We start from the raw sequence: 14,877 nt of genomic DNA on the forward strand, positions 1-14,877 counted from the left end.
CCACCCATACCCCTACTCCCACCCCCACCCCCAAGGGGCCCACAGAGCCCCTTTAGCTATTTTGATCACTTCAGTAAGGAGCCAGTTCAGCCACACCTACAGAATTGGTGGTGCTTTTGCAGAACATAACAAATCACTCATAATGAAAACGTACAAAAGGAGAGACTCCTTGCCCCCAACTCAGTCCTCACAACTTCAACAGCCACCATGACACCCATTTTATAGATGAGCAAATGGAGGCACAGAGTGGTAAGTAACCTGTCTCAAGCTCACATGGCTTTGGAAGAAGGGGTTAGGGTTAGGGCCAGGATTCCTGGAGACCTTGGTCCCACAGCCAGCTTGTCGGTCCTCCTCACATTCAGGGCTTTTGGTCTTTGGGTCTATACCTCCACATGATGCCAACTTCTTCACTTGTATCACAGACCTAGAGAAGGAATGATGCCAGGCTCAGAACGCTTTGCTATGGAGCCACCCTTAGGTGTGACTATGGGCTTCCCTGGTGGTTCAGACAATTTTGTCTGCAATGCAGGAGATCTGGGTTTGATCCCTGGGTCAGGAAGATCCCCTGGAGAAGGGAATGGCAACCCACTCCAGTATTCTTGCCTGGAGAATCCCCATGGACAGAGGAGCCTGGTGGGCTTTTGTCCATGGGGGTCACAAAGAGTCGGAGTCAGACATGACTGAACAACTAACACTTTCACTTTGATAGGTGAAAGTGACTAATGCCATTTTAAGCCTACAAGGCTGGGAAGTTTTAAAGCCAGGATGGTGAGCTTTGGGACTGCTATTCAATTGAAGGGGCAAAGATCACCTCCCCCAGGAAGACTTCCCAGCCTTCCTTTTCCATGCTGTGCTCCTGTCACCCCATGGACTTGCCTCTATCACTCCGCATTCAGTCCTTGGTTCCTGCCAATAACAGACTTGGTTTTGTTCATCTTTGTATCCATTACACAGAGCTTGGCACACAGTAGGTAATGTGCTTGGTGCAGGGTTCTCCCTGACCTGGCCCACCTCTCTTTCCAGCTTGATCTCTGGGCACTTGAGCAAAACAGAATTACCTGTAGCTCCCAGAAGTGCACTGTGATTGCAATTAAGCAATCAATTGTGTAATCAATAACTTGATGTCTGCCTCTTGGGCATGTGTGATCCTGATGGCAGAGACTGCACCAGGTTGTATTCACTGAGGTGCCTTAACACATAATAGGTGCTCAACAAACTTCTGTTGATGGAATGTTCACATCTGCTCTACTGTTCCCTCTGCCTAAAAAGCCCTTCCTGGCCATCCGTGTCTTCTGCTTCTCCTTTAAGACCCAGTTCAGCGATCACCACCTCCTGGAAGCCCTTGCTTAATTTCCCAACACCCAGGGAGGGGGCATTCCCTGCCCTCTTGGAGGTGCCCTGAGTGCCTCCCTCCACTTGCAGGCCTTTCTTCACTCCTCTGATTGCTTCTGAGCAGGGCCCACATCTTTTTCATTTTGCAGTTTATTCAAAGCACATAACACTCAGAAGGTGCTCAACATGTCACTAACATTTATTTACTAAATAAATAAACATTTATTTATTTAATACATTATGGAGGAGGCACTCTAAGTATTTTTTATTTCATTCCATGATCAGAACACTACCTTGAGGCTAGCCTGATGCCCCATTTTCCAGGCAGTACAGCTGAGACTTGGGAGTGTTTGGTCACTTGCCCAAAGTCACACTGCTATGGCATCAGAGCTGGGACCAGATCCCCTGTGGTTCAGCCCTGCCACCTCAGTAGTGCCTCCTTCTCCATCCCCTGAAATCCACATGGGCACCCTTTTCTTTTTTATTTGTTACCTCTCTAGGTTTCATGTTGTCCAGGAACCTCTGAAATGCCACCCTATTTTTCTGAGAAACCTCCAGCATCTTCTTCTGAAGATATTGTCAGCATCCTTGTGTGGAGTTCCAAGCCAGCTCTCCCCAGATGTCCCAGCCAAGCGGTCCCCATTTCCTTCTTCCTCTTGCCTGCATGAACTTCCGTGTCCCTGACCCAGGGGTTTTACTGTACAGTCCATGCTTATTTAATGAGCACCTACTATGTGCCAGACCCCCATGTGAGAGGCAGGGAATATAATAGCAACGCAACCAAACCCCTACCCGTACACTATAAATAAGAAAATATATATGTGAGGGGAAGAGGGCCGTAAAGGGTTAAGGAGAGAAATTAAACAGGTAAGAAATGAGGATGATGAAGGAGGGGCAGGTGGGCTCTTTTGTATCCAGTGGTCAGTTGAGCAGACTCCTGCAGGAATAAAGGATTGAACCAGCTGCCAGGAGATGGGCATTCCAGGCAGAGGGATTGTGATACAAAGGCCCTGGGGTAGGCGTGGGGCCGTGGAATCTGGCATAGGAGCCTGGTTGGAGGACAGGGAAGTAGGGAAGAAGAGTGTGAGGTGAGGAGAGGCCGTAAGGTGGCTGAGCCTGGTCACATAAGACATTCAAGACCCATTCTCTGGCGCATCTCAAACTTACCCAAATGCACTGCCTTCGTCTCAACTTCTCCATTCACCACTGGATCCCTCCTCCCCTGAAAGCCACTGGAAATCCTTTTCTCCCTCCCCAAGCCTTTAACATTCTGTTTCCTGCTTCTCCTCTGCATCCTCATGTGTCCTCTTTATTTTATTCTGTGACATTATCAACTTTCTATCATGATTTTCCTTGCTGTAGCTCAGCTCCTGGTGAAACCCTACACCAGCCCCAGAGGTGGGGAGTAGGGGAAGAAGCATCAGACTGATTCAGAGCTCAAACTGGGGTTGGAGTCTCTGTGAGAAAGCTACTTCTCTGTGGGAATTCTTGTCATGGGCACCTCTACACGTGGATTTTCAGCTTCTGGTTCTCACCAGGTTCAGAACTCACCATGCAGCTCTGCCCCACTCTCCCAGTCCCTCTGGCAGCAGACGCTGGAGGCTCCCTGAGGCTTCCTTGGCTGCTCTTTGCTCTGCAAAGAGTAAAACCTGCCACGTCTCCTAGCATCTCCTTTCTTCCCAGTCCCAGAGCCTGATGGCCCCATCGGAGGCTCTCTGCTGCTGATGCTCCAACCTGGGGCTAAATAGCTAGGTGGGCTGGAAGCTTCTGGTGGTCCACGGTGGGCTGGATGTGGGGTCAAGAGAGCAGACGAGGCCCAGGAGGCGCAGCATGGGAAATGAGGCCAGTGTCTGCCTGCAGGTCTGACTCTGGTACTGCCCCACCCTCTGTCCACTCCTGGTCCTCCCACAGCATCTCAGGGGCCACCTTCACCTTTCCCAGCTGCCTCCTCACCCCACCCCACCTGCCAAGTGCCAGCGGCTTTCAGAGACCTGCCCCTACTATTTGCCAAACGCTTATGTCTTATTTAATCCCCATGAAAGTGTTAGTCATTCGGTCGTGTCCAACTCTTTGCCATCCTATGGAATGCAGCCCACCAGGGTCCTCTGTTCATGGGACTTTCCAGGCAAGAGTACTGGAGCGGGTTGCCATTTCCTTCTCCAGGGGATCTTCCTGACCCAGGGATCAAATCCCAGTCTTTTGAACTGCAGGCAGATTCTTTACCATCTGAGCCACCAGGGAAACCCCATGACCCTAACCTTATTCATTCATTCAAAAACCATTCACTGAGCACCTACAATATTCCAGGCCCTTTAGGCATTGGGGATACTGCAATGAATGAGACATGTGTGCTCTGACATCCCAAGAGGGTGGGGGGGTGGGGGAGAGATTTTAGATAATAAACAAGAGAATGTCAAGTTGTAACAAGCACAGTGATGAAAACAAAGCAGGGCAATGTCATATAGAGTGACATTTTAAATTATGTGACCAGCAGTGCCTCTCTGGGGGTGATATTTCAGCTAAGACCTGAATGATGAGCTAGGGGTCTAGCCTTCAGAGAGGACAGCATCCAACAGAGGGGGCAGCAAGTGCAAAGGACTCCAGGCGGGAACAAACGAGGCATCTATCACCCCATTTACAGATGAAGAAGCTCAGAGGAAGGGGTTAAATAACAACCCGAGGTCACAAGGTCACGCAGCAAAAGTTGAGATCCAAACCCAGGTCCATCTGACTCCATGGCCTATTCTCTTCCCACTGCATTGCCCCTGCCAGGTGAGGACAGCGTTTCCCACAGATGGCTCAGCACCCCACGCACAGCATCTCTCTGGACTCACCCCAGCCTCCCTGTCCATCCCCATCAGTCATCCCAACCTCCTTGGGATTCCTGATCCTGCTTCAGATCTTTGCATTTGCTCATCCTGTTCCCCTGCTTGTAACATCCTCCTCTATTCCTTGATCAACTGTGACCTTTTCTCCTGGCCTTCAACCATGAGCTTGTCACCAAAGCCTTCTGGGACACTAAAAAGTGAAAGTGAAGTCGTTCAGTCGTGTCTGACTCTTTGTGACCCCATGGACTGTAGCCTACCAGGCTCCTCTGTCCATGGATTTTCCAGGCAATAGTACTGGAGTGGATTGCTATTTCCTTCTCCAGGGGATCTTCCTGACCCAGGGATCGAACCCGGGTCTCCTGCATTGTAGACTGACGCTTTACCATTTGAGCCACCAGGGAAGTCCAACAAGACAGAAATAAATGGTTTCTCATCCTGGGCTTTCACAGCATGTGCCTGCTAAGTCGCTTCAGTTGTGTCGACCCTGTGCAACCCTATGGACTGTAGCCCTCGAGGCTCCTCTCTCCACAGGATTCTCCGGGCAAGAATACTGGAGTGGGTGGCCATGCCCTCCTCCAGGGGTTCCTCCTGACCTAGGGATCAATCCTGGGTCTCTTGTCTCCTGCACTGGCAGGGGGGTTCTTTACCACTAGCACCACCTGGGAAGCCCATAGTACATGTCTCCTTTTTGTTCATTCATTTATCAAATACGTACTGTGAACTCACTATGTGCCAATCTTTAAACAGAAATTCCAAACCCAGAGAGAAGTGCCCAAGAGCAGAAGCGTGGGAGCTGTCAGCACACAGAGGAGAGAGTACCAGACGCCCTCGATCTTCTGGGGCCTCGGTCACACTGCCTTGGAAATTTGCTGTCTGCTCGACAGTCTCCCTGATTTGGGTGTTTGGGCAGATGAGTGAAGTCGCTCATCTCATCTGCCTCCCTAGCACTTCAGCACATTGCCTGGCCAGAGCAAGCATGTGAAAAGAAGTAATTTGTTTTTATAAGATGGCTGCTCTGTGCTAGGCACTGTTCTAAGTGTTGGAAATATCAATACAAGGAGACCCAGCAGACTGAAATTCCTGCCTTCGTGAGGCTTCGTTCTAGTGAGGGTAGAATGAATGAATGATTTCCATTCCTGATTAATTCATTCACATGCTGAGAAGAGATAGAATGGGAGCAGGAGTGAAGAGGCGGTAGTATGAAGCAAAACTGTGCATGTGACCAAAGCAGAATTCTCAATCTCCCCTGCTCCCCGCAGCCCCCACAAGCTCCAACCTACTTTTTCCTCAAAGTAACACATCTCGGTCGTGTACGCCAATATTCATCAGTTTTCTCCCCAACACCCCCAAAACCCTTTCTTTTTTCCCCATTGCCACTTCCTGGTCCAGGTCACCATCATCTCTTGCTTGGATCCCAACAATAGTGGCCCTGCTGTCTGCCTGCCTCCAGGTTTGCTTCTCACACTTCCTACCGCACCAGCCTCCTCAGAGTGGCTTCTTATGCTTCAGCCAAACTTCTATGGCCTCCAGTGAAAGTGAAACTAAAGTCGCTCAGTCCATCGGACTCTTTGCAACCCCATGGACTGTAACCTACCAGGCTCCTCCCTCCATGGGATTTTCCAGGCAAGAGTACTGGAGTGGGTTGCCAGTTCCTTCGCCAGAGGATCTTCCCCACCCAGGGATCGAACCCAGATCTCCAGCATTGTAAGCAAGACGCTTTATCGTCTGAGCCACCAGGTAAGTTCTACAGGCTCTTAGCCTAAAACATTCCCCATCATGGTCTTTAAATCACTCGGCATCTTTTCCCTAAAACTAGCCAATCCTCTTTTCCCACTTGCACACACTTCTGCACCTTGGCGTATGCTGTTTCCTCCGTCTGGAATGCCCTTCCTCTTTTCAGCTCCCCCGCACCCTCCCACTCCCATCTCAGCCTAGCTGACTTTGAGTTAATCTCAATTTAAATAGCCTGTCCTCCCAGGAGGATGTCCTGCATCCGCTAGGTTAGGTTAGTCTCCCTGCTCCAGGGCCCCACAGCATCCCTCACCTAACTTCCTCTTCCCTTCAGTGTGGCTCTTCCTCTCCTGTCTGCTCCTTCTGCTTGTCTATAGGCACTTGGAGGAAGGGATCATGTCTGTCCTACTCAACTTGTCCAGGAAATCTACTATACACACCTGACACATAGTAGGTACTTGATTTGTTGAATGAATAGATGAACAAATGAATAACTATGAGACTTGGATCTAGTAGAATTTGAAGCAGTGCAAAATGTTCAAATCTCTACTCTTCCACTTAATTTGATATGTGACCTTAGGACTTGATTTATGACCTCTCTGACTTTCTGTTTCCTCGCCTGTAAGGTAAGATAGTGAGCAATAGGCATTTGCAGGGTTGTTGGAATGGCAAGTGTGAGAAATTGTGTGAAAACACCTGGCACCTAGAAGTTACTCCCTTAAATCCTTGCCAAATCTGTAGTTGAGAAGCAAATAGCCTTGGTGTGATATCCTTATTCAGAAAGCTTATATCTTGAGTCAAGACACAGAAGTTAAGATCTAGGCCCCCTGTCTGGTACTAGGTTAGACTTTCAGCTCTGCCACTCACTCACTGTCACTCACAACCTCAGGCTAGATGCTTAAACCATTATGTGACTCAGGTTCCTCATCTGTAAAATGGTTCCTTTATCATAGGATTGTTGTGGACCTCAGCTTAGAGCAGTGCCTGGCATGTTAGCTATGGTCATGCTATTTACACACAACACTAACAACCACACTGTAAGGCCCCTGCCAGTGGTCCTTCTTGAGAGATGAAGAGAGATTTCCAGAGAGGTTAAATGCCTGCCCAAGGTCACACAATGAGGAAATAGCAGCCTTGTGCTTCAAGGCCAGGTCTGCTGTGCCCAAATCCCATGTTATTTCCACTCCATCAAAAAAGGAGCTCAAAATAGGCCTGTGGCATTTCAGCTAATTTCCTCTAAGCCCTCACCAAGTCACCAACTGCAGGCTTACAAAGCTGTTCCCCTAAGAGCATCCATTCAGCAGCTGCTAAGTGTGTGTGCCTGGTGGATCCAAAGCATCTACCGGGGTTTGCACCAAGCCAGTTCTTCCTGGGTAGCCTTGCCTTGTCTGCAGAAGGGACCTCCAAACTAGAACTAGGTTAAGGGGAGCGGGAGGGGAGTGGTACATGAGTTAGATGGAAAAAGAAGCTGGAGACCAATCTGGATGTAAATGGGAGGGGAGGATAAATGAGAGTCAAGCCACATTTATTGAATGCCTACTAATGATCAGGTACACCATTTAAAACTCACTGGTATCACTTAGGCTTTATTTATCAAGTATCTATTGAGTATCAAGCCCTGCACTAGATGTCAAAGATATGATGGGGAACAAGACACAACTATTGACCTCAAAGTGTTCACAGGTCAGTAGGAGAGCTGACACAGGCACTAAATAAAGTGTTACAAACGGGATGGTAGAATCTGAGCAGGGTGGCAGCTGTAACTGGGAACAACTTAATGTGCTCATTTCACATATGGTAAAACTGAGGCTCTAGGAAGCTGACTTGTTTGAATCATGCAGTTATCAAGTAGCAGAGGCTAGCGTTGCTCCCAGGGTGTTCTGTCTCCAGAAGTGTCTGTTCACTCCACACCATCAACCTACAGCTGTTCTGTCCCCTCTTTCACCTCCCGACTCAATGATTATCTGGCTAGAAGATTAATCAAATGTTTCTAAAGCTGCAGCCACTGTCGGTGGCTAAGATGTTAGCTCCTTCTGTGGATAAACAGAAGCTTTTGAGCCTCTGTTACTAATTCTGTTTGAGCAAAAGATTCAAGACTTGATCTGAAAAGAATGGGGGAGCGGTAAGAAGGAGGGGTCTATCTCCAGTTTGAAGGGACTTCTTAGGTCAAAAGCAACCAAGATGAGAGAAGTGAGAGCAAGCCTCTCAGGTTCCGGTGGCTACACCCACACCTCCCTCCACTCCCCTCAAAAGGCCTAGCCTGTTGAAGAGGATTTCCTACTTGCCCCTCACTTTTTCCTGAAGGAAGGGAGCCAAGGAAATCACTCACTTGAACCACTGGCTGAACTTGCTAGACTCCCAGCTGAGTGAGGTCAGCATACTAGTGCCTCTCCCATCCCAACTGCCATCCCCAACCAAAGGGCAAGAAAACAAATAGAGAATCCTCAGTTTGAAAAAGTAGTTCAGGCTATACCCTAAAGGTATCTTAGCAGAGGTAGCTGAAATCTTGGTCCTGTTCTCCGGACACCAGGACCCACTTCAAGGTGACAGGAGCCCAGTGACTACCCATCATAGGAGTTCTTTCCTTCTGAGAAGGGAAGAGAGAGTGAGAGAAGGACATTTTATGGAGGATGGAGAAACAGGTAGCTTTTCTATACTGCCCCCCGCCTCTACAGTACTGGCCATATCTGCAGAACAATTCTGGGCAAAGGGAAAAACATTAGACAATACCCAAGAAGTCTGTTTTGAGTTCAGTCATCTTTTGTATACTCTTTGATAATCACCAGATCACTGAGAAATTGTCAAGCAAATTATCTCCAGACAAAAACGGAAGAACAGAAAACAAAGTACAGAATAGGTGAGCTATGAAATGGAAACATCTCTAACCCTACTGACCCATCAGAGGCAGGCACAACTCTCTCTAGACTCCTCCCCCAACAAATTAAAACTGCATCTACATCATGCCTCATGTGCTTTCCCTCCCCTAACAGGGAAACTGATCAGAGAGAAACATAATCACTACCAGCAGGAATCTGATGAGCTTCTTTTTCCAGGGGTCACATTAAGGAAAACTTGCACATATAGAAACAAGAGATGATGCTGTAATTAACCCAAGATAACAGTTCTGCTGAGGAAAAGGGGAGAGTTATAATGTGTTTCCGTATTCACAGCAGGGAGATTTTATCTCTTTCCACCCAGCTTACGAATGACATGGGAAACTTAGAAGGACTCACATTTCACCCATTTCCCCTGCAAACATATTTATCCTTGAGATGAAAATCGTTGCCCAAGCTCTAGCCGCCAGTCACCCTTTTGCACCCTTTTCCATGAATATTCTTTCCAAAATGTCTGCTTGTAGGAGCAAGATTCAGGATTTCTACAGAAAACTACAGAGAGACGCACACAGTGCACTGCACACCCCCTGTTAGCCAGAAAGAGACAGAGAAGAAAGAGAAACGACCAAAAGGCGACACAGCGAATAAAACAAAACAGATCCCCCAAACGGCAAAGTGCAAGCGACGATTTAAAAAACACATAGAGACCGTGTTTGTAATTACCCATCCAGGTTATATTTTCAGGGCTTCCAGGCAAAGAACCGGCTGGTTGAAGTTTTGTGCCCCTCTGATTGTGATGGGAGGATTGTATTTGAAGCTCTGGGCACGTAGAGATGGAATGAGAAGGAGGCTGAGCTGGAAGAAACACCGAGGGGGGAGGGAAAGGGAGAGAGTGTGAGAGAGAGAGAGAGGGAGCAGAGCTATCTCTAGCTACGCCTTCTCTAAGCTCCGGGAGCACAGGAGAGCGCTCGTTTCAGGATTTTGGGAGAGGGGTGAAAAGAGGAAAAGGCAGCCCCCGCTCTGCCCCGGCCTTGCTGCCCCCGGAGGGCAGGGAGGATTCCGGCCCGCGCCCCCCTCCTGGCGGGCCGCCCTGGGAGCCGGGGAGCGCGCGAAGCGGGCGGCGCAAGGAGCTGTCCAGTTCAGCACCACCCGGTAATGCAGTAGGTGGGAGCGCCTCCTCCGGGGGCCGAGCCGGCCGGGAGTGGGGTGGGGGGGCAGGCGGGCGGCCCATCCTGCAGCAAGACGCCGGCACCCCAGTTTCCAGGAGCTTTGCAGATAGGGGGAGGGAAACCCGCCTCGATTCTCCGGGAGAAACCCCCTCCCTCCCCCACTTCGCCAACACTACCACCACCACCAACAACAATAACCGCCGCCGCTGCTCGTCCTGCCGCCGCCGCCGCCGCCGCCGCGCCTGCCCGCCCTGCTGCTGCCGCTGCCGCTGCCGGGGCAAAACCATGGAAGGCGAGACCCCCGCACCTGTTCAGCTGAGATCAAGGGCTTACAGAATACTGGGAAGTCTGGTCTGAAACGAAAGCTCCCGAGACCCCCCAAGGAAGAGAACTGGCGAAGCAAAGGATTTTCATGGCGCAGGCCGCAGAGCCGAGAGCGAAGACGGAAGGTTGCATCTCGGCTTTTACAGTCTCTAACTGTCTAGGTCCCGACCATGAGAGATTGTGTTGAGAATGCGGCTGTTCCCTGGTTCACTGTGGAAGCCATCTCCAAATTAGCTATCACATATGGAAACTGGAGACCAGAATTTTAGGAAAAGAGATTAAGGCATCTCACTTGGGGGGGTGGGGGGTGTCTTTTTATTTTTTCCTTTTTTTTTTTTTTTTAATCACTGCAACTGGAACAGTTTCTGATCTCAAAAGGCAAGCCTCTCTTCCCGTGTGATCTTTATAATTTACACTCTTTTCCGTGAGCTTTTCTTACCTCCCTTTTTTTATATCTCTCCACATCCTCTGTTCACACATATATCCATTATATTAGTAGTGGAATTATTTTTATTTTTTGCTTTAGTACTCGCACCTTCACACACACTCTCCCGAGAACCCGAAGTCGGTTGGGTGTTTATATAATGAAGAATTATGGGGCTGTTTGATCGAGGTGTTCAAATGCTTTTAACCACGGTTGGTGCTTTCGCTGCCTTCAGTCTGATGACCATTGCTGTGGGAACCGACTATTGGCTCTACTCCAGAGGGGTTTGCAAGACCAAAAGTGTCAGTGAGAATGAAACCAGCAAAAAGAACGAGGAAGTTATGACCCATTCTGGATTATGGAGAACCTGCTGCCTAGAAGGTATTTGATTTCCCATCTCCTCCCCCTCCCCAACCCCCTCCCCTTCTCACTCCCCCTTCCCCACCCGCCTCCAAATAAGTCCCCTTTACATTCCACCATTTTCTTACTTCACTCCTTCCACCACAGATCTAGGCTGGTTGGGTGAGTTTCAGAGGAAAGAAAATCAATAAGCAAAAACCATACTCAACTCTCCAGCCTCCACCACCCCCCTTTCCTCAACCTTCTTCATTGGAATAATCTATGATATGATGAAAACAACAACAAGAGATTGTTTTTAAAAAGTCAAATGTGCTCCACCTGCTTTGGAATCATTAGGATTTGCCTTTTGATGTAGTATGCCCATCTATGAGGGTATAAAAAAACAATTGCCTCTCTCAACATTGCTCCTCTTTTCGTAATGAAGAATTCCAAAATGTTCTTCCTTTCCCCTTCTCCTCCCCTTACTCCCCAAAAGTCTAAGACACATCATCATCTGCAAATCTCTTTTTAAAAAAAAAAAAAAAATCTGTTGTTTCTAAGAAGCCTTATTTGGTAAATCCTAATTATTCCAGGATCGCAAGCTGAGTTCAAGAGCATTTCGTAATGTCTATGAACCACACATATCATTCGAGGCGACTGGCTGCGTGTGTATGTGTGTTTTAACGTTTACAAAGTCTAAAAATACATACGTCTCTCACAGGAAACAAACCCAAGTTCTAATAAACAGCAATTCACTTGCAGGTTAGGCTGAGAACCAATTCACTTCCACGCAGAGTGACATGTCTGTTATCCAGAAGCGTGTAGAGTCAGCATTGCAGCCAGCTTGGGAATCAGACATTGTGCAGGGAGGCCGGGAGGGAGGCGAGAGCATGGGGAGGTTGTGAGGGGACAAGAGGGAGCTGTGGGGCGGGGGGAGGAGTGTCAGCTGTTTACCTTGATCTTGCAGGGTCATTGGGACATGTGTGCCCGTGTATGTGCTGTGGGCAAAGCGGCCCCACAGAGGATAGGCTGGGAGATCAGGGTATGGATGAAAGCATGTGCTTCTGAGACACATTAATAAACACGGGGAGGGGGGCAGGAAACTCCTGCAGGTCATACAACCTGCATTTAGCAACAGACTTTAATATAAGGGGCTGCATGTGAGTGGCTATCTGTGTCTGTGTGTATAAGCTACAGCCACCCGTAGAAAGACATACACAGAGAGATACGTGTTTCTGGGTGGAAAGAAAAGCTGATGTGCTTTGCTTCTGATATGAACCAATACGGAGGCCGTTTGAGCAGCGTTGGGAAGCGGGGACTGCAGGACTGTTTGTTAAGCTCACCATGGGATGGTGGTGCAGGGAGTTGAAGCCAGGAGACAGGGGAGAAGAGAGGGAAATGGACTAAGAGGGAGAGAACTGATGTGGCCCCAGAGTCTAACCCAAACTGAGCAAAAGCTGCTCTTTGGGAAATGATTATGCCTGGGGAAAGAGCACCAATTCCGTGCCCCCCTCCCAACAATCTTGGTGCAAATCGTTGAGTGATGGCTGAACATGTTTTGAATAGCTAAGTGACTTCATTGAGCGATGGTCTATTTGACGCATACTGCATTTGGTGCCCTTTCTCAATCCAAACCGCTGCCTTGAACATAGTCTGCAGAGGAGCTCTATGCTGAATACTATATGCTCTTCCCCAGCCAGAGAATCAATATCGGGAAATTAATAGGCGCTGTTTTAAACACACCCCTCCTTTAAAAAATGAAGAGCCTTTCATGCAGCTAGTCATTAACAGTGGAAAGACTTCCATTTAATTAAACATTTATGGCAGACTTTAATTCCAAAAGAGAAGAAAAGCAAAGTGAATGAGGGTTGCTTTAGGGAACACGATCATAGAAGCAATTTGCCTTGCTTGGATTTTAGTTAGACGGACGAAGATATACAGCCAAGAGATTAAAGACAGGACATGGTTTTAGAAGAAATATTCCCAGATATTAGTGACCTGGAATAGATATACTTTCTTATCAGGGTTTTGTTTGAAAATTCATAATACTATGATCTTTTAAACATTTTTCTAATTCCTGTAAGGGAAAAGGACTACATGTGGCTTGGGATAACTTGTGCATTAAAAGGCTTAAATATTTTCATTAAAATTCCATCTGTTTGGTGTCCACATCCCCAAATGTGCCGCCCACCCCCTTCAACTTTCTCTCCAAGCTGTAACCCCACCTCGCTCCCAGAAACATCCCTTAAAGGGTTAGTATTACAACATGTCCCAAGGATTGTGTGATGCTCCCAGAAGCCCTGGGTTCGGCTCTTCTCCCCAGGATTGAGGCCTCCAGACAGTGGCGGGTCGGGGGCTGGGCCAAGTTGCCTTGGGGATTGCTGTTCCTTTTCCACTTGTAGCCCAGGCAGGAAGGGTTGGTACTCAGGGCTCCTGTTCAACCTGGCCTTTAATTTCCAAAACCTCTGTCCATATGGCTTTTCGTAGGCCTGAGACACTGTACCCCCTCCCCTTAGGAAGCTGGGCCTTGGCCACTTAGGATGTGGTTTGAAGGTGTTAAAGATACATATTCTCAAAAACTGCACTGATTTCCAAAGATTATAAGTGCACTTATTTCTGCAGGTTGGCATAGATGGTTTTTGTGGGGGCATTCCTGTGCTTGCTGTTTTGAGCATTCCAAATAGGATCAGCCTTTATGGAAACCAAGTTGTCTGGTTTTCCCAACCTCTGTTTTTGGTGAGAAACTGTACTTTCAGAAAAGATTTCCCATCACTCCTTTGTTATGTTTCCTACTCGTACCCAAAAAGTTGTGAACAGATTTCTAGTCTTCTCCCCAAGATGCTGCTAATGACTTCAGGTGAAAAACCGCCTCCTGTCTTCTTCTGGTCTCTTTGACTATCTGGTTTACATTAAGGCTTTTTGTCCCCAGAGATGATTTTTTATTTTCACTTCTTGGTGAAAATAAGAATCAGAAGACATTTCCTTGCATCCATGCCCGTTTTTGAAATGAATTCGTCTGTTGAGGCATGAGAAGGGGACAGGACCACCTGTTAGGGGCCGACACAGCAGGAGGGGGAGAGGAATCGAGAAGAAATCACAGCCTTTCTTCTCTCCCTCTGCAGAGTGAGCAGCAGGAGTCTTTCTGTGTGTGAACTTGAGACCCTTGGCAGGCTAGTGTCCTTACTGGGATTTGAGGGTGTTGGAGGCGGGTCTGTCTGCTCGTGGATCCCATGTAAATGGAGAGTGATAGGAGAAGTTCTTGAACTTTTCAGGAAAGCTACTTTAAGAACCTCCAAATGGAGAGATGAATTGGCCCTTTCAGAGAAGAATTCAATAAAATCTACAACAGGACACTAAAACAGCTTGTTCCAAGCATGCTGTCTCTGGGCCACGCGGTGGATATTAACCTCTGTTGTCACCAAAAGGAATCATCGTCTCCAGGGGCAGCAAGAAATTCACTCTTTGTGTTTGTTCTCTCCTGTACATTTCTCCCCTCTCTCTGGGCTCTGTGTCTTCCCCAGAGGATTCCCAGCCCTGCAGAGGAGGAGCTAGCAACAGTACACTGTGGTCCTAACAGAAACGCCCCCTTCCTTCCCACTCCCTCTCTCACCCTTTTCCTTGCTGAGGCAGAGCAGTAATCTTTCTCTCCATCCAAACTGTTCAGTTCCCTCTGCTGAATTTCTGAGCTTCTCTTCTTCTTCTCTTCTCCTCCTCAAGCTGCTTTCTCACAGGGGCTCCACCATCCATTCTACATCCCCATTCTCTCTGCGTAAGAAGTCGCTGGGTTTTCTTGAACTATTTTTTCCAAGTTCATAATTTCATAACGTTTGCTTGGCCTGCAAGGTGGCGAGTGCCCCACACTGGGTTCAGCCACGGCTCTCTTGTTCCACAGAAGG

The 14,877-nt window shown here is 48.3% G+C and overlaps 1 protein-coding gene and 1 long non-coding RNA gene across 2 annotated transcripts in view; one reads left to right on the forward strand and one right to left on the reverse strand.

Annotated features, from left to right (window-relative positions):
* The window catches only part of LOC129647052 (uncharacterized), a 152,842-nt gene that overhangs the window by 29,224 nt on the left and 108,741 nt on the right, over positions 1–14,877 (reverse strand). The window contains exon 4 of the long non-coding RNA XR_008712254.1: positions 322–424. This is a non-coding gene — a long non-coding RNA (uncharacterized LOC129647052). The remainder of the gene's footprint in view (positions 1–321; positions 425–14,877) is intronic.
* CACNG2 (calcium voltage-gated channel auxiliary subunit gamma 2) overlaps positions 10,813–14,877 on the forward strand; it is a 121,365-nt gene continuing 117,300 nt past the window's right edge. The window contains exon 1 of the mRNA XM_055574126.1: positions 10,813–11,023. Coding sequence (XP_055430101.1) covers positions 10,813–11,023 — 211 coding nt within the window. The remainder of the gene's footprint in view (positions 11,024–14,877) is intronic.

Source organism: Bubalus kerabau, chromosome 1 (genome assembly GCF_029407905.1).
Source record: "Bubalus kerabau isolate K-KA32 ecotype Philippines breed swamp buffalo chromosome 1, PCC_UOA_SB_1v2, whole genome shotgun sequence".
Taxonomy (NCBI): Eukaryota; Metazoa; Chordata; class Mammalia; order Artiodactyla; family Bovidae; genus Bubalus; species Bubalus kerabau.